This window comes from Lissotriton helveticus, chromosome 7, assembly GCF_964261635.1.
Source record: "Lissotriton helveticus chromosome 7, aLisHel1.1, whole genome shotgun sequence".
NCBI lineage: Eukaryota > Metazoa > Chordata > Amphibia > Caudata > Salamandridae > Lissotriton > Lissotriton helveticus.
Window position 1 is genome coordinate 1,659,733,251 of NC_136068.1, and position 18,998 is coordinate 1,659,752,248.

Here is an 18,998-nt window from a genome sequence, read left to right on the forward strand (position 1 = left end):
ACAGCGGCGCTCCTTTTATTAGACCTGAGCGCCGCGTTCGACACTGTGTCCCACCGGGTTCTGATGCAGCGCCTAGAGGAGGCTGGTATTACGGGGACTGCTCTCCAGTGGTTCTGCTCTTTCCTCTCTGGTCGGTCCTTTAAAGTGGCCATACCACCTGGCCATTCCACCTTCTATTCTTTGGATCTAGGGGTCCCCCAGGGTTCGGCGTTAAGTCCAACCTTGTTTAATCTATATGTGAAACCGCTAGCTGCGATCGTCAAACGGTGGGGTCTTGAGATGACCTCATATGCTGACGATACGCAGCTGGCGGTGACTTTAAGTGGCGACCCTGAGGTGGATGCCCCTGGATTCCGGGCAGGACTTTTGGCTGTAGCAAATTGGCTTAGATCCAATTGCTTACAGCTGAATGCCAAGAAGACGGAAGTAATGGTGTTGGGGAAACACGCAGAGCTTTGGGGAGATCAGTGGTGGCCGCCTGAGTTAGGCGTTACCTCGGTCCCTGTTTCTGAGGTAAGGAATCTCGGAGTTTGGATGGACTCAGCCCTTACCTTCTTGAGTCACACAAAGAAGGTCGCAGCGACTTGCTACGGGATCCTGCGTGGCCTTAGACCTGTCCTCAAGTTCTTTGATTCCTCTACCCGACAGCTCGTGGTCCAAGCCACGGTTCTATCTCGGTTGGACTACGGCAGTGCGCTGCTGTTAGGGATTAATCAGGCGGAGGCATCCAGACTGCAAAGGGTGCAGAATGCTGCGGCCCGGGCCATTGTTGGCCTTCCTAAATTCTGCTCAGTGTCTAGCACAATTTCTGCTTTACACTGGCTGCCGGTTAGGCAGAGAATTAAGTTCAAGTCGCTATGCCTGGCTTTTAAAATCTTGAAGTTCTCTTCGCCGCCGGCACTCGCCAACCTGCTCCTGCCCTATACCCCGCTGAGGTCGTTGAGATCGGAGGCGTTGCATTTTGCAGTCTGCCCCCGGTACAAACTTAGCAGGATGGGCGGCCGCTCTTTTCGAGTACTGGCCGCTGGTTTGTGGAACGCCCTCCCGGTGCATATCCGTGAGCTGAATAATCTCACTGTTTTTAGACGCGCGATTAAGACTTTTTTGTTCCCTGTACCTGTCTAGGGCTCTCTCTTCTGTTAGGTGTTATGTTTCAGTACCTGTTCAAGCGCCAGGACACCCCTTTGCTGGGGCAGCTGTGCGCGATACAAAAATAAATAACATAACATAACAAGTACACCAGCGAGTCCTCTCCAATCAACAAGAAAAGGAAGATGAAATGGACATGGCCCAGCCCAGTCTCCTCCTGGCTACGACGGGCGTGGACGGGCCCGCCCTTGGCCCAGGCTTCGCCCGGGAACGCCCGCGCTCGTCCCGCGTTGTGTGGGCCCTCCCGCAATTATTAGTGCCTCCTGGCGCTAGTTGGTGACGCGATGAAGCGGCGCCACAGGGCTTCTGGGAAGTGTAGTCCTCTCCAACCGCAGCAGTGGCAATGATGGCGGCTTTGGGGTTAAGGGCGGCAGCAGCCGCAAGTAAACAGCACCTCAGCGTTTCCCCTCCTGGTCAGCAAAACAACGGTCGCAACAGGAAGATTAGCAGCTCCCCCTGGATCTTTCTAGCAATTACATATTATATTCCTCCTAAAGTTGTCCTGTGCATTCTGTTTGCTATTATTGCTTATTTTCTTCACCACCCTCCTTCAATGACTTCATGCTTTTTCATAGTATTGCCTGCACGTTCTTTGCTACTGCTTCCTTCTTAACCCAGCTCACAGACATCGCAGCTCGTCTCTGCCCCTTATCTTCTTGCCAGAGCTCCTGCTCTGCCCCTCTCTCCTTTGGTTCCGGCTTCAGCATCCCTTTCACTCTTCTTGTCTCCTCCACCCTACCACTTCTGTTGTTTCATGTCTTTGTGTTTTGGAGCCAGTATTGCTTTACACGCGAGCTTCCCTTGCTGCTGGTACATGCATCCACAATATGTACTACAAAGCCCGGTATCATGCATGTTCCATCACTACTACTAGCACTATAAATTGCACCAGCACTAAAAGCACAGTCACTACTATCTTCAGCATCACCACTACCACAACATCTCCACTCCCACCACCAACAACTCCATTATCACTACCATCGTCACACCATCACCCCACTACAATCATCACCAACAGCACTATGCTTGACACACTACCAGAAGTACTATAAACACCACTATGAACACCCTTTAACCACTATCATACCAGACCCACTGTCTCCACCATCACAACCACCACCAACCTCACTACAAAAACCGTTGTCATCTTTGCTAGTAATTTAACAAGTCTTCATCTGCTATCACTTCCACTTCCAAAACCAAAACCACCTTAATTACTAGTACCAACATCAGTACTACCACCAGTTACACCAGTGTTACTACTACTACCATCACTACTACAACCATCGTCACCTCTGGGAGCAGGGGATGCTGACTCAGACCAACTGCAACCTGTTACTTTATTTTTTTTAAATAATTGGATTGCAACCCAGTACTCAGCTTGGCTGTGAGCATCCTTAGAGAGTGGTCGTACTCTCTAGCTTTTTTTTCCTTTTTTTTTAAAATTGCTCGATTGTCATAGTGGCCACTGAAGACTTCAGGGTGTGTACTGCGTTTCATAGATGGGGATCTCTCTATAATATCTTCAATCAGAGCCCTGAACAGCTGTGTGTTACATTGTTAGATCCTTAAATTATTTTGGTAGTGGCTAGAAACCAATGCAATTGGGAAAAAAAAAGTTTATGTAGACCTTTGATCTAAGTTTGCAGTCAGCTCCAACAATATAATTTGGCACTCACGTCAAGGCATTAAATCCAACAATATAAATTGTATAAAAAATAGAGGTTGCAAAAAAAAAAAAAAAAGAATCATTGGTAATTAGGAATCTAGGGATAATGAATAATAGTCTGATGTCCCTTTTGGGGTTCCATCCCCGCGTGCTCAGGTCTTTCATTAGGATTACCAAACACTATCTTGCTTCATGACGATTAATGGGGCAGGAGTTGTTATGTTAGGTTATGTTAACAGGGTATTTGTAGAGCGCACAGCTACTTGAAAGAGTGTCCCGGCGGTAAGTGGGTGTGACAGATCAGGATAACTAAAATGACGTAAAGGCTATTGCTGGAACAACCAAGTCTTTAAGGACTTCCGAAAGGAGAGAAGGTCATGCGTCTGTTTAGAGTTAGCGGCATACAGTTCCAAAGTTTGACAACCTGCACCTGAAAAGATCACCCTCCGATTCAAGAGCAGAGAGACACAGGAGTGTGCCACATCTCCAGACACCTGAGAGACCTGCACTGGCTCCACGTCAGCAAGAGAATCACGTTCCGACTCCTCACCCACGCACACAAAGCTCTCCACAACCAAGGCCCCAGATACCTCAACGACCGCCTGACCTTCTATGCTCCCGCCCACCAACTACATTCCACCAGCCACGGCCTCGCCGCCGTTCCCGCATCCGAAGAGCCACCGTGGGAGGAAGATCCTTCTCCTACCTGGCTGCCAAGACGTGGAACTCCCTCCCCATCCACCTCCGCCTGACCCAAGACCACCTCGCCTTCAAGAAGCAGCTCAAGACCTGGCTGTTCGAGCAGTAGCCGACCCCCCTGCCCCAAGCGCCTTGAAACCCTCCGGGTGAGTAGCGAGCTATACAAATGCCCTGATTGATTGATTGATTGATTGTGTGCCAGAGACATTGCAAAGGAGCGCAGGGTGCGCCGTGGATAGTAAAACTGCAGGAGTGTGTGACTTCTACCAAAAGTAAATTGTGTGCTCCAACTAAGCAATATATCCCTTGCTGTGCCAAATAGGTCTATTTTCCTTTTATTGTTAATGTTGTTGTATGCAGGTCTTCCACATCCACGATTTTAGGAATTCTAAAAGCTGAATAGCCTCTTGAGTGAACTTCGACTTATTGTTATCTTGTGCAGATCTTACTCATTGTATCCCTTTTTGCCATTGACTCCCTGTGGGATCTTGGGCAACTCTGTCCCCAGCATACTGTCAGCTGCTCTACCCTGAGACCAGACCTTGCCGGAGTTCCTGTCATTGAGTAATGGAATGTAATCATATAGGTGTGCAGCTAGCTATGGAGGGCTGCTGGAGAGTGCATAATTTCATGGTTCTGGAGCAAAAGAATAGAACAAGGAAAGTGTGTATTGCCAAACACGTACAAGAGAAGGCCCCAGTAGAAGGAGGATACCTCAGTGCTCTCAGTCTCCATTTTAGTTTCATGTTATAGCTTGACATCTTTTTCAACGTTGACCTTTTACATTTTTCACACATAAGCACAGTCTCGGGCACACATGGTGGGGATATGATGATGGTATGGCAGTCTTTTTTAGATCAAAATTTCTGTGCTCAACACCAGTGTAATGTTTAAAGTTATTTAATGAAGCAACAACAGAATGGAATCAAACAACAAGCCGACACGTGTTTCGTCACAAGAAAACTGTCCCGTGACTCTTCAGGGCTCTGTGGCGTTTGAGGAGTAAGTGGATGCGGTCCCACAGAGCTGGTGATAATTCTAACCTGGCCTGGCTGGAGACCCCTCTATGGCTGCAGACAAACCATTGCAGCAGCTATGCACATTTGAAAAAGTGCAATTGAAACAGTGCTTTTATTACATGAACAGCCTTTGAGAGACATTCCGCAGAGTAGCACTTTTGCTGGGATTGTCCTGTAACAACCTACACTGTGACTGGGATGCAGCCATGCTGAGTCTAACTATTATCCTGCAAAGGAAATTAAACTGCTCTACATCAGATCAGCTTGTGGGCGCTTCCCACCCAGGTATGGCGGGGGGAGGTAGGCTAACCCAGTTGATCTGGGAGAGGGCACTCCCACTATGTTCCCCATAGTATAGGTAGTGTTAGATAGGAGTATAATCACATGATAATAATTTTATTATGGTGGAACTGTTTATCTTTTTCACCATTCTTATAATGCAGGTTACAATGCATTTTTTCATCTGCCTAATAATTGCAGGAATACTATTGGTTCAATAAATGTTTCAAAACCCTCATTCGTATCTTTCTTGTGTTCAGCTCTGGCATGCAAAAGTAACAACAAAAGGGTAATCTGTTTCCACTATTTCCTTGGGGAATAAGCATGGTCATGTTTGAGGGTGCTGACACCATCTGGTACCACGGTAAGGTTAGGGTTACAGATGGGGCACTATGAGCTAGCTAGGAAGAAGGTCAACATTTCCTGATGAGTCCCTATAGTCTGAAGGTTATGTTGTCTATATACACAGTCCTACTTAATTTGGAGGAACCATATATCACTAAGGGCCAGAGGTACTAAGCATTATGTTGGTCGCAAATGCTCCAATTTAACATTTGCAACCGTTTAAATACTTTTTTTTATGTACTAATACAGGTTATAGAGTTAGAAGTTTTTCCTACACATAAAATTGGATTAGAAATAGATACCAATTTGGTATACAGAAGGGTTGCGTTCTAGGTGTATTAATCTTTCTGACCAAAATCATATCGCAATACAACAATATTTTTAAAGAAGTGGTACTAAATTCGCAAAAAGCAATGTAAAAAAAGGTTTGTTGAAGACTAGGAAGTGGTCCTTAGGACGAACCCCAAAAAAGTAAACCCCAAGTTCTTTTGATACGCAGTCCTGTTTTGTTTAAAAAAAAAAAAAGCTTTTTTTTATTGAAAGGCATTCACAGACTTGTTTCTGCAAGCCACCAACCCTGTGATGGCATGTAGTCAAAGTACATTGCAACTTGCAACCTACCTCTTTCATATTCATGCAGTAGGTCAGATAGAGTCCCACTACCATTTGAATTTTCGTGCAGTGGATCAGATTGGGATGCACTATGGTTCGAATTTTTAAGAACGGACCTATTAGTATCTAGGTACAGTCCTTAAAAATCTTTACTGGTCGCAAAAATGCTAGTCGCAATTAGGGACCGGTATTCCGGGACCAGTTATTGATACATCTAGCCCGTGAATCTGTGACACTTAAGGGCCCATTACACTGGCGTGTGGCCCAGTAAACGCTGTGCCAATTAGGATGCGACCACCAACGCATCCTGCATATTCAAAATTGTGGCGGGTGGTGCTGTATGCAGCAGCCACCACAATGTTGAATATGCATGTTGTGCATTGGCATGGACAACGTGACAGGCACCACGCGGTGCCTGCCACCTTGTGTATGCCAATGTAGAGGGGTACCATTGATGATGATAAATGCAGTCAAACAGTTCAGTGCTAAGTGGACTGTGCCCCTACTGCTATTCATTTCACAATGAGGAGGCATTTTCAACATCTACATCACCTAGACTTTTTTGGTAAAAAAAAGTCCAGAGCTTCTAAAAATCAAAATAGTTTTACAGAGATAAATACATATCATCAGTATATAATCAGTTGTGTGTCAATTATTCATTTTGCAGCATACAGCTCATAAACATATTAGGTATGGTTCCCAGCCTTACCTGGTCAAGATATCTTTTGCTCCCTATAATAAGACAGAAAAAAGAATGTTGGTTTTTATTAGACTCTTTCGTTCTTTGAAGTGTAAGCAGCACTACCAGTATGCACTTTAATATTGCATCATGGAACTTCAGAAGTCTTTGTATAGGGCACACACACATCTAACATTTGATTTGGGATGGCAAGAGTTCAGAGTATCCAGCAAGATGGCAAACGTTTTTCATTTAGGGAAACGTTGCTTTAGATAATCCAACTAATTCAATAAAACAATATTCATATAGAAAAAGGCATATTAAAAACTGGAAATACTGCAATCTAGCCTGCTTGGAATAATTATTCTGGTTGATCTAGGAATAGAAATATCAATGAGTTTCTTGGTTTAGTAGAAAACAATGGCCACATATGTTGAGAAGTGATCCGTTTTTGGTAGTTGAGTTGAGTTGTGGGTCTGAATTACTGCTAGGTTAGAAACTATGTAGGTCAGAATAGGGAATAATATGGCAATATCAAATATTTACTTGCCTTTGTCACAGTTCATAAGAGCACAGAGAATCTGCTCTGATGAAAATCAGGGGACAGCTGGGATCACCACCATGAGTCAGAACTATGCACAGAGGGGTTATCCCAGTATGGTTTTAGAAAGAGCAAAACAAAAGGCCTGTGCTTTAGAACGCAGTAGGCTGTTAGAAAAAGTCACAAAATCTTCAGCCAGAAGAGAGGTGTTTGTATTAAAACATTCTACAGCAGCGACAGTCATAACATTTTTTATTTTGAAATGATGGGAAATAATTGATCAAGAAGCCGATTTTAAGCAGTTATTTTCAGACAAACCCATGTTTGCTTTTTCCAGGTCAATGAACCTTAAAAAGATTCTTAAGCAGGACAAAATGTTGTTCAGAAGGGTATGATGAAATGCCATATTTGTGGACATTGTGGAAATGTCCTCGTCGGGAACAGGTTTGCGCATCCGCATACAGGTAAAGATATACAATTGAAACACACGTCAGACTGCAACTCCAGGATGTTGGTGTATGCTATAAAGTGCCCATGTGGGCTTGTGTACATTGGACTTTCCACGAGGAAGGTAAAAGTGAGGATGACAGAGCACAAGAGTATGATACGAACAGATAATGTTAAATCGTGCTTAGTCGTCCACTGGAAAGAGATGAGTCACACAATGCCACAACAGATTTACTGTGTTGGAGAGGGTGCTTGTGTCACAACATGTTGATACCAACTGCTTGTTAGCACAAAGAGAGACTCACTGGATACGGTTTTTAAGAACGATGGTACCCCATGGACTGAATGACAAGATAGAAATGATATGCTATTTTTGATATTGCTGTATGATATGCTTTCATTCATTGTATACATATGCATTACTTATGTAATCAGGTTGATTCGTATGTTTTCATGATGTTTTTTAAGCTCATGCATAATGAATATTTTATGATCTATCAGTGGGACACAGACACTTTTTACACGAGCATTTGTGCTGTGCACATATCACATTAACATTTTCTATTCAAATTTTTAGTTTGTAATAAAAGTTATTTTACTATATCACTTAGATGTATTCCCTTATGGAGCACACTAAGCTGTTAAGCTAGAGTCTGGTGTCACATGACGGTGCCTTGCTGATAATGCGTTATTGTGGCCATCTTTTAGAGGTGTAATCTCCAGTTTGTTTATATGCAATTACGTTGAGAGGATAAAGTTCTTTTTAGTTTGAATATTGGTGGCGAGGTTATGTTGATCGGGATCTTGTGATGGCATCCAGCTTATAGTCCTTTTTAGGTCTCGCCTCTCAATGCGCTTGCGCATTGAGCTTGCGAGAATATAGGGGCTTAACGAGAGCTCAACGATCGGGCGATTTGATGCGGTGCCCGTGAAAAGCAAGCTCAATGCGCAAGCGCATTGACCTAAAAAGCGCGTGCACATCAAAGCCACCAGCCTCCCTCCCACAGGCATCCCCCAGCGTGCGCTCTGCCTCAGGCATTTCTCCTCCCCTAATTTATTCACTGCCGGCCAGCCGTACTTTCACTTTGACAGCCGCCAGGGCGTCTCTCGCGTTTCTCCTCCCCCCTCCCAGTGTACTTTTATTTTTTTTAACTTATCAGCGAGGTGCCCTTTCAGGAAGGCAGCGCTGCTTATGCTTTCCTTGCCATCTCTCTCCTTCACCCCCCTCTCTCTGCTGTCCCTCCCCCTCCGTTTCAATTATTCCTGTGACGGCTACTTTTTTTTTAACTTGTTATCAGCGAGGTGCCCTTTCAGGAAGGCAGCGCTGGTTTTCCTTTCCTTGCCATCTCTCTCCTTCACCCCACTCTCTCTGCTGTCCCTCCCCGCTCCGTTCCAAACATTCCTGAGACTCCCAAAGCTTCTGATCTCTGCATTAATCGAAAGGCAGCTAGGGGGATCAGGATTTTGCTCCCAGTCATGAAAGAGCAACACCATTTTCTACAGAACACGCAGCAAGGCAAAATTCTACGCAGCCTTGGGAATTAGTTATCACGTTGTTTTTCATTCCAATAGCTAACTATGCACTCTAAAGCAACAGGACTGCTCCAAACATATTTGAATTTAAATACGTGCTGCATCAAAAACTGCTGCCGGACATTTCCTCTTATTTAAAAATTATAGTTCTACTCATGTGTCGGACTCATTAAGATTTAGATGAAAACTGCAGGATACATCTGTGTTGTATTTCTGTTGTAATGTCGGGAGCTCTAATCGCAATGCTCTAAATACTTTTCCTTTAAGTTTTGTGTTATTAACGTGTTCTCTCTCTGTAGTATTTCTCGTCTTCAGTAGTGGCATGAAGAGGGGCTGCAGCTCCTCCAAGGCACAGCTCTGCCTCGGCTGCATCTTCCAGCTGGCCATGGCGAGCTCTTAGCCTTTCTTTCCCCGTCTCTGTCTGAATTATTTTGAGTCGGATACACTTAAATGCAATTATTTTAAGTGATAATAATCAATGCAAATATGGGATGCGCAGCCATCCCCGGCTTGATTATCAATTGATAGCTCAGCCTCGCAAGTGCGCGTGCCCATAGACAGTCCTCGTGCGCCTAGGTTCTCCATGGCAGGCGCACGGCGAGTACATTTACTCATGATCCCTGCCAGCCTCAGGGTAGCCCCCACGCACCGGCAGAACTGTAGCCTACTTTTGGCAGGGCCTCCCTCCGACAGTGCTGCTGTTCTCATTCCCTCAAGGGCACTACTTAGCCTCCGGCTGAAGTGCATTTAATCAGTTCCAGTGCCTTACTCTCCTGGCTGCCAAATGCAGTCAGCCGCCCTTTGTCTCGCACCGTCCGCGTCGTGTCAGAGTCCAAGGTACAGAATTACCCAGACCGGATGCAATAACCAGGCCTGTGCTGCATTGAATTTGTCATTGTATTTATTGTTTTAATCATATTTAATTCTAGTGTGTTACTTATTAAAAAAAAGCGAATTATTTGTTGCACGCATCGTTTACAACGAATGGTGTATTTAGGCTTTGTCAATATTTGGGTCGTAGCATGTGTAATATATCTGAAGCGTTTCGTTTAGTTTCATCATGAAAGCACTAAAACGGTAAACCCTTTTCTGCTTTCTATCGCCCTTGGTCCAGAAAAAAGTCTCTTTTAATGCTTTTTGGAGGAAAAAAAGGATAACTCTCTCCCCTCCCCTCTTCCCTCTCTCCTCAACCTCCCCCCTCCCACAATCTCTAGTGTTAAACAGGAAGCAGTGAAGAGGCGCCATCGGGCAAGAAGGCAGACTGAGCCATCCTTCTTGATTAATGGTTTTAGCATTTCACGTGTTACCAGTAAACATGCCCGAGGCGACAGCCGAGCACAAGCCACATGGAGAAATCCTCCTAAGTGTTTTTTTCCACTCTAACCTGAATCACTTTTATGCATAACTTTAAAAAAAGAGAACTATAAGGGAATGACAGTACTTTTCTTCACAAAAGATCTTAAACATTGTTTGCGCGGTCAATATTTGAAAGACATTATGGTGGCCTCATGTCCACATTTTTTACGATTAGCATTTACTTACTATTTAAAGCCGATCTCATAGTTCTTTTATATTTTAAAAATAACATTAATTGATACTTACACATAACGGTGATTTTTAGAATATTTTTTTTTTACTTTTGTTGCGGGTTTCAAACATTACACACTACAATAGCTAATTGTCTCTCTCCTCTGTTTTACCTATCTAATTCTGGCAGTACTTACATAACTTTATTTATAAGTTTTAAAATGAAGGCAGATTCGACACTCCGCTCCTACCAGCCCTTTTCAAGAATTATTTACAAAGAGTCACACTATCACAAAAGCTTCTTTGGAGCGATTATTTACAGTGTATTAATGCGTCCTGTTGTGTGGGATATATATATTTTTTTTAAAGAATTGGACCCAAATCCCAAACATGTGCTTTCATGGTATTTCATGCTGCTTCAGTCGAGAAGATGGGAGGGTGACCAGGCCAACAGATTTCGAACGGCTGCTGCTGCATTTTCAACTTCTGCCAAGGGAACCAAAATGAAGGAACTACTTACGCCTGTCCTGGTTTTTAGAAAGGTGCAAATAAAAAAAAAGGTTGAGAGTTTTTTTTAAAGGCTTTTTGAAAAGTGGAAAATAACACATCCCCCTCCCACCTTCCCTCTCTCCTCAACATCCCCTCCTCCCTCTCTTCTCACTCTCACCTCACTCTCTCCCCTTTATCCCCTCTCTCTCTCCCCTCCCTCTACACCCTCACACTCTTCCCTCATTCCTCACCCCTCTCTCCCATCTCTTCCCACTCTCCTCACTCTCACCTCACTACCACCTCTCTATACTCACACTCTCCCCTTGCTCTACTCTCCTCTCTCTCTACTCTCCTCCCTCTATCCTCTCCCCCTCTCTCATCACTCTCCCCTCTCTCTACTCTTCCCCTTTCTCCCCTCCCTCTGCCCTCTCCTCAGACTCCCTTATTCTCAGCCTACCCTCTCCTCACTCTCCCCTGTCCTCACTCTCCCCTCTCCTCACTATCTATTTGAATAACCTGCACTAAGTCCTTTAAAACGAACGCACATTTGTCAGACCATTCCTAGCAGCCATTTCCAAACATTATTTAAAAAAAGTCACACTATTCCAAGAGCTACTTTTGCGACTTTCCTCCGAGTTAATTAATACATCCTGTAGCGGATGATAATTTCTTTTTTACAATCAAGATCAAATACAAAACATGTGCACTGCTGGCATTTCATGTTGCTGAGGTCGATAATAGTATAGTGACAAGACCTACAGAATTTTTCCGGTTCGGGCTGGTTTTTTTTCACCTTCTGGCCGACCTACTTCAATGGAATATTTGCTCCAGTAACATATACAACACCCCCACACACACACACAACACCCCACACACAACACCCCACACACACACATACACACCAACACAACAACCACACACACAACACCACAAACAACACACACACAACTACAACCACACACAATGACAACACACACGACAACGACACACACAACAAACTATCTATCTATCGCCCTTACTCTATCTATCGCCGTCACTCTATCGCCCTCACCCTATTTATCTATTGCCCTCACTCGATCTATCGCCCTCACTCGATCTATCGCCCTCACTCGATATATCGCAAAAGAACAGCATCACTCAGCAACACCACAGCATCACTCAGGGACACCACATCACTCAACACCACCACAGTATCACTCAGTGCAACCCCAGCATCACTCAGCACCACCACAGCATCACTCAGCGCCACCACAACATCACTCACCGCCACCACAACATCACTCAGCGCCACCACAACATCACTCAGCGCCACCACAACATCACTCAGCGCCACCACAACATCACTCAGCGCCACCACAACATCACTCAGCGCCACCACAACATCACTCAGCGCCACAACATCACTCCGCGCCATCACAGCATCAATCTGTGCAACGATTCAACAACAACTGGTTCAAATATGTTCTCTCAATGTTTCAAGCTTTATTACAAATGTCACAAAAAGATGTTAATATTTCACTTCTGTTCTTGGATTTTCGTCACAATAAAATACACTGAACATAATCTTCACAAAAGTTTAAGCGATTGCCATTATAAATTACAATCACTTTTATTTAAGTATTAATTATTTAAAAAAATGAAAAGCCATTGTTATTTGTAATATCAATTCATCTAAGTCACGTAAATACAAAACATGTTGCATTACAAATGCTATAGGGGTCACATTTGCGAAAGTTATAACTATTGGCATTGTAAATGACAAAGCTATTAATTTAGCTATTTTCAAAACCAACACATAAATAAAATAATTGTCATTTACAAGACCAATAGCTCAAACTTTCCTAATGCGAGACCTATTGCATTTCCAATGCTTGTTTAGTGTTGAGGACATGATCGAAAGAGCCTGTAGTCCTTTTTTTATTGTTGAAAATGGTGGCGCGTACCTATGACATAGGCGGTAAGCGCGAGCAGAGAACGCTACGGCAGAGCGCGGGTGTTTTGGCACTGCAAGTATAGACGATTGTTGACAGGAGACATTGGATATTACATCAGGTACTTGCAGTGGAAATCATGAGTGTGAATCCAGTGGTTGTTTAAATATGTTCGGAAGACATAGTACCGTATGATTAATTGTGGCTCTTGTTTATTTAGAGTTTGGACATCTAATAGGAAGTCTTGTAGGCGCGATTCGTATATTGGTATAAAAGGAACCTACGGGCTACAGATATAGGTGAGGATAATTATGACTGTTGAATCATGTATTGTATTAGGTACATTGGAGGTAGCATTACATGGATTTTTTGTTTAGTTTGGTTTTTCTTATGCAGCCATTTTTCTAACAGATATACACGCGGCAGCAAAGGTGAGATACATGGTAAAGTTATGTGTTTAAGTTATTTGTTTTTGTTGTGCACAGGTTTCATTTAAAAGCATCACGGGTTTTAAGCACTATCTAGTTTGCAATGGACACTGAGGTAGATCTATTCATGATGAGAGGTCTGACGAGGGTTGATGGGTTTGACAAACCGCATGATCACTTTCTGTAAGGGACCGGTGTGGTCTATCCCCCTGTTTTCTTTTTACTTTTTGAGTTTTTGAACAAATTAGATATCAAATTAAGGTGATTACCAATAAGAGTTTTTGTGATTTGCAGCATTGTCCCTAAGAAGGTTCATACCGAAATGCATTGGGTGTTCAATATACCAGGGATTTCACTATGCTGCAACCAAATGGAATAAATTTGGCGATTCTGTTAAACTTCATTGAACATTTATGGACTGTGTTGAATTAAAATCAGGAAATGGAGAATCTTGACTAAGATGTCATTTGACGGTTTATTGATGGACATTCATAAGGATGTTTGTGTTCATACATAGAATGATCAATTGTTAAAATATTTTTTGCACATATATTTGTTGTACACTGGATTAGTTTTTTCTTAGGCACCATAGTGGGCCGGTGAATAGTGCGTCCTAACCAACAGTTTCTGTCGTTTTTTTGTTTGATTTTCATCTGGCAGGAGTCGACCAGAATTTAGGGCAGCACCAGAATATAATTGACAGTAATAACCAATTGCATTATTTACAATTGATGTTAAGTTAGGAGTGTGGTTATCCAATATCAAGTAATACCAAATATCTACCACTTTCCAATTTGAAAGTTTTTCTCCACAGAAATTTGTACAAGCAGTTACCTGGCAGGATAGTCCATGATTGCGAATAGGTGTTTGAGGGACCATATGATGCTCATAGTAGAATCAACTAAGGAGGTACTCTTACAATTGTTGAATGAAATTCTTCAACTTGAAAACAAAAAACAAAGCTGTGGATGACGCAAAGAAAAAACTTGAAGAACTAGACACGGAATTAAATTCATACACCGATTACCTACTTAAACTGATAAAGTGAAAAAAGATATAAGGTTCTTCAGTAAGGAAAACATCTATCCATATCTCTCAGAAGGTTAATATTCGCAATCACATACATCTGATCAAGACCAACAATCTTACCATCAGACAAATAGACCATACTATAAAAAGGTAACAACTTTCTCTGATACGTCAGATTCTGATAATGAAGCAACACCTACTATGTATGAAAACAGACGTAATAGATATCATTCACGTTTCAATCAAGGATATCGCCAACCTTTTTTAGGGAGATGCAATCAAAGCAGGGGCAATTGGCGACCGCAATATCAACCCCATTAGCAACCACAATACCAACCTCGACCACAGTATCAGCCCCTTGCACAATATCAAACACAGTTCCGGGGACATCAACCAATCAATCAGAATCAAAACCTAGAAACATGCAATGCTCGCTATTGGAGGGAGTGAAGGATATCCCTATTTTTAATTTGAGCATAGCTAATCTGGACGAGGCTACTGGCTTCCTTTTATCTAAAGGACTAACATATGTACCTCATTCAGGATTGAACAGGTTTGAGTTATTCAATGACTTATTGTCATTTTTCGTAAAATACGTCTGAAATGTTTTTTTGCCAACACTGAAAACAACTGTAATGACATTAATAGATCAGAACTGACACCTAAATCATCTTTAACTCCAACACCTGACCAAGTAGCTCCTGAAATCAAAATATTCGAACAAGTGATTTATAAGAAGTTACTAGCTGCCACTAAATCTGTGCCTAATACACCATTTAATTTAAGTACTGATGAATATAAAGCTCTGACGAAACTCAAAAGCTCCCCTGAAATCACAATTAAAAGCTGTGATAAGGTTGGTGGAATAGAAAAATTTGGATACAACAAACTATGTCAATAAAATTGAGGAAATGCTAAGGGACAGTAGATTTTATATGAAAATAACAAAAAATCCTACTGAAAAGACAAAAACAAAATATACAAACTAACAACCAAAGCTTTTAGAAGTGGCAATATCTATGAAAAAGAGTATGAATATATGAATATAGATCATCTTAGGCTGGCTAGCCTATATGGTACCCCCAAGATCCACAAGAATGAACTAGGCCCTCCTTTCAGACCGATTGTCACACCAATAGGGTCTGTCACGGAACCTATTTCAAAATACCTGGATGCCATTCTTCACCCATATGTCCGTGACATACTGGGGTATGTACAAGACACACGTCCACTGGAAGGAATGTCTTTTAATTCCAAAAGACAGTGGTTGGTTACGCTAGATATAGAAAGTCTATTTAGCAATATACCATGTGATGGAGCAGTCGTAGAATTACAATGGTTCATAGTACTCAGGAACATTGATTGCAATGTAAACTTTATCAATGATTGTCTTCACATTATCCTTGAAGACAACATATTTGAGGTCCTGGGTGATCTATATAAACTAGTCAAAGGAGTAAGTATGGGGGCATCTTGCGCCCCTACAATAGCGAATATCTACGTGGCATATTTTGAACAACTATTCGTGTTCATTGAAGTGGCCCAATTTTATGAGTCCGTACTTCACTTGTCACGATATATAGACAACATTGTGTTTATATGGGATGATAATATAGACACTCTGGACAAGTTCCTTGCACGGTTGAATCTGTGTGATTCTAATTTAAGTTCACCTCCAAGTCAGACAACATGAAAATTGAATTTCTTGACATCCTAATAAAACATGAACGTGGACAACTGATAGTGGACTTATTCACAAAGCCCACCGCATGCAACACACTCTTACACTACAAAAGCTTCCATCCCACAAAACAAAAACAGCATCCCATTTAGGCAATTTTTGCGCCTTAGACGCAATTGCACAAAATTGGAAGATTTTGAGTTGAGAGCCACTGACATGACGAAGACATTTCTTAACCTGTTTGGTGCTCATGACAAGGTCAGCTCGTCATGCAGTACACTGGAGCTGTGCTTATGACGAGTTGACCATGTCATGAAGAATAGGGTTTTAGAATTTTCAGCGCAGGACGGGAAAAGCCTTAGCAGCCAAGGTGTTAATAGATGTTATCAGCATAGATTATTCAGACAATCACCTAAACAGACTACATTTTATGATCGGCAACATCTACTTAAAGACACTAATCAAAAGCAGGATACTAAATTATTTTTTATCACGTGTCACTCTGTGATGAATGAAAAAATTTGCCAAATAATCTGCTTGAACTGGCACCTACTTAATATTAATAAAACGCCCACTGATACTTTGCAGAAACCATTGTTTGCATATAGTAAAAATAAAAACTTGAAAGACCTCATTGTTAGATCGCGCATGCCAACAAAAAAAGTGCCAACACAGAGAAGTATTGAAAGCATGCTTCCGATTGAAGGCAACTTGAAATGTGGTATATGTAAAGTTTGCCCGCTTGCCTTGGAACCTAGTAAAACTAACTTCAACTGACAAGTAATTATATCAAAAGGAATGACTAACTGTAAAACAAAAAATATAATATATCTGTTGATCTGTCCCTGCAATAAAGGGTACGTGGGTGAACATCACGCACACTCATTGTCAGGTTAACAGACCACTGATCTGCCAACCGAACTAAAAAAGTAGCCTTGCCTATGGTATCTCATTTTATAGATAACAATCACATGACTGATGATATACGCTGGTTCATTATTGAAAGAATTTCAGTGAAAGCAGGACAGTGTTCAGATACTATTAGAAAGAAACATGAGGTCTCCTACTGGATCTTTCTATTAGATACTGTGAACAAGGGGCTGAATCAGGATATTCCCTGGGAAAACGCTATCATTATTTTTGGTACTTTATGAAATTTTATCTTGAAACGGAGCTCAATCTCTGGCCATATGGAATGGTATCATAAGCATGAAAATAATTTTCGGAATAAATAGCAATAGGCAGGTATAAATATTAATCTTGTCCCCTTGAGGTAACGGTTATCTTTATGGATAAACCTTTGGGATAAATTGTGCACGATGATATCTGGTTTTGGAATAAACCTAAGTTAATATCTAAATCCTTTTCTGTAATGTTCGGTTTATGTATAGGGATTCACTTTATAAATGGCAACCATGCTTTAACAATGTATCCTTTTACTCCACATAAGATAGCGGCTACCATTTCAAATTTCGAGCTGGACTAAGGTTTTGAATTAATCCACTATAGTGAGCGTACCATCAGATATCTAGCCGTATGGATTTACACTATATTATATTACTCTAATAATGATTGTGGACCTCGCATTATGGTAGCTATATTTCTTGTCTTTTACAATTCTCGATACATGCACCAACATACCATTATGTACCCACTGCAAGATGGCAGCTTATTCACGCTCCTATTGTCCTTCATTCATGTTGATGACATGAGAAGGTGTTTTCACGATGGAACAATAGATAGAAGATATAATTGTATCTTTTACAAGTTGTGATGAAAAATGTCGATTTTTTAATATTACAATTCCCTCTTTTGCACCTTCTTCTATTGCCTACTGACTTTTATGAAAGTAGTAATAATTTTGTTCTTAAGACCGTGTGGTTAGCTGGCCAAATAGACAGAACGATTGGTTAGAATTGATTACCGAAGTCTCTCATATGAATAAAATGCTTCTTACATAAGAAGGCACTACAGTAACAATAATTATCGTATTGCCTGCACAAACAATCTTGTTTGTTTAATTACAAGATGGCGACTACTTTATTTAGTACTAGTCCGTCATCAGTCCTTATGAGTTGTTTGAAGGGGATAGAAAACACGTGCAATCTCGGGGCTTTAAATAGAGCTAGATATCCGGCCAACAATATGATGGCGTTTTTGAGTCGAGTAGCGTACCGCTGATATAACGGATTGGAATTCCATATACAAAGCAAGGTAAATGCAATAAGCGTGAGAATTTCCCCCTAGAAGCTTGCAGTTAAACCTCCTTGACCATACTTATTAAAATAGTGACGCTGTATTCTTTGTATCTTTTGGCTTTATTTTCAGCATCGCGAAGCATTTTATGCCCCGGTGATATCCACCCCTTTCATGTAGTGCATAACCGGCACATATACCGATTTGTGGGAGATCCTCCACTACTTTCTAAGTAAGCATTTCAGATCTAATTCTGTTTGAGAAATATTGTGACTTGATCTAACAAAAGTGGTCAACATCTCTTTATCTTTTTATGCTTAAATTGTAGAATTTCCTGCGCTGTACTTTGTCTAACAAGGACCTGAATCTAGGCTGATATACCGCATCTATCATCACCCACATAAACAAAGAGATAGCTCATTCTTCAAGTAAACACATAAGATTGGGTATAGGTCATACAAAATGCATTCTTGTCGTAATAAGGCAGCATAACTTAAAGGGTGCATTTTGTTTTAATACAGAATGAGTGGACGTCTATCCACAGCATTTTGAACTCAGTGCATCACTTAGGACCGATTCAAATTGAAACCAGCGGGATCTCTATATTCCCCCGTATTGAAGTCTTTTTATCATCTTAGATAGGTGCTGCAGGTTAATCCTACCTATACACAGCTTATCTGTGTTTTTATAGCTGTATAACCATGCTACTAGACAAGTAGTAACCAATGAATATGGGATTGTTACT

At 41.8% G+C, this 18,998-nt stretch overlaps 1 protein-coding gene across 6 annotated transcripts in view; it reads right to left on the minus strand.

The window, feature by feature from the left end:
- Window positions 1–18,998, minus strand: part of LOC144770647 (E3 ubiquitin-protein ligase TRIM39-like) — a 299,133-nt gene that overhangs the window by 192,288 nt on the left and 87,847 nt on the right. For all 6 annotated transcript variants that reach the window (XM_078655353.1, XM_078655350.1, XM_078655355.1 and 3 more), the window contains one exon: window positions 6,482–6,504. In XM_078655353.1, the coding sequence (XP_078511479.1) occupies window positions 6,482–6,504 (23 nt within the window). The remainder of the gene's footprint in view (window positions 1–6,481; window positions 6,505–18,998) is intronic.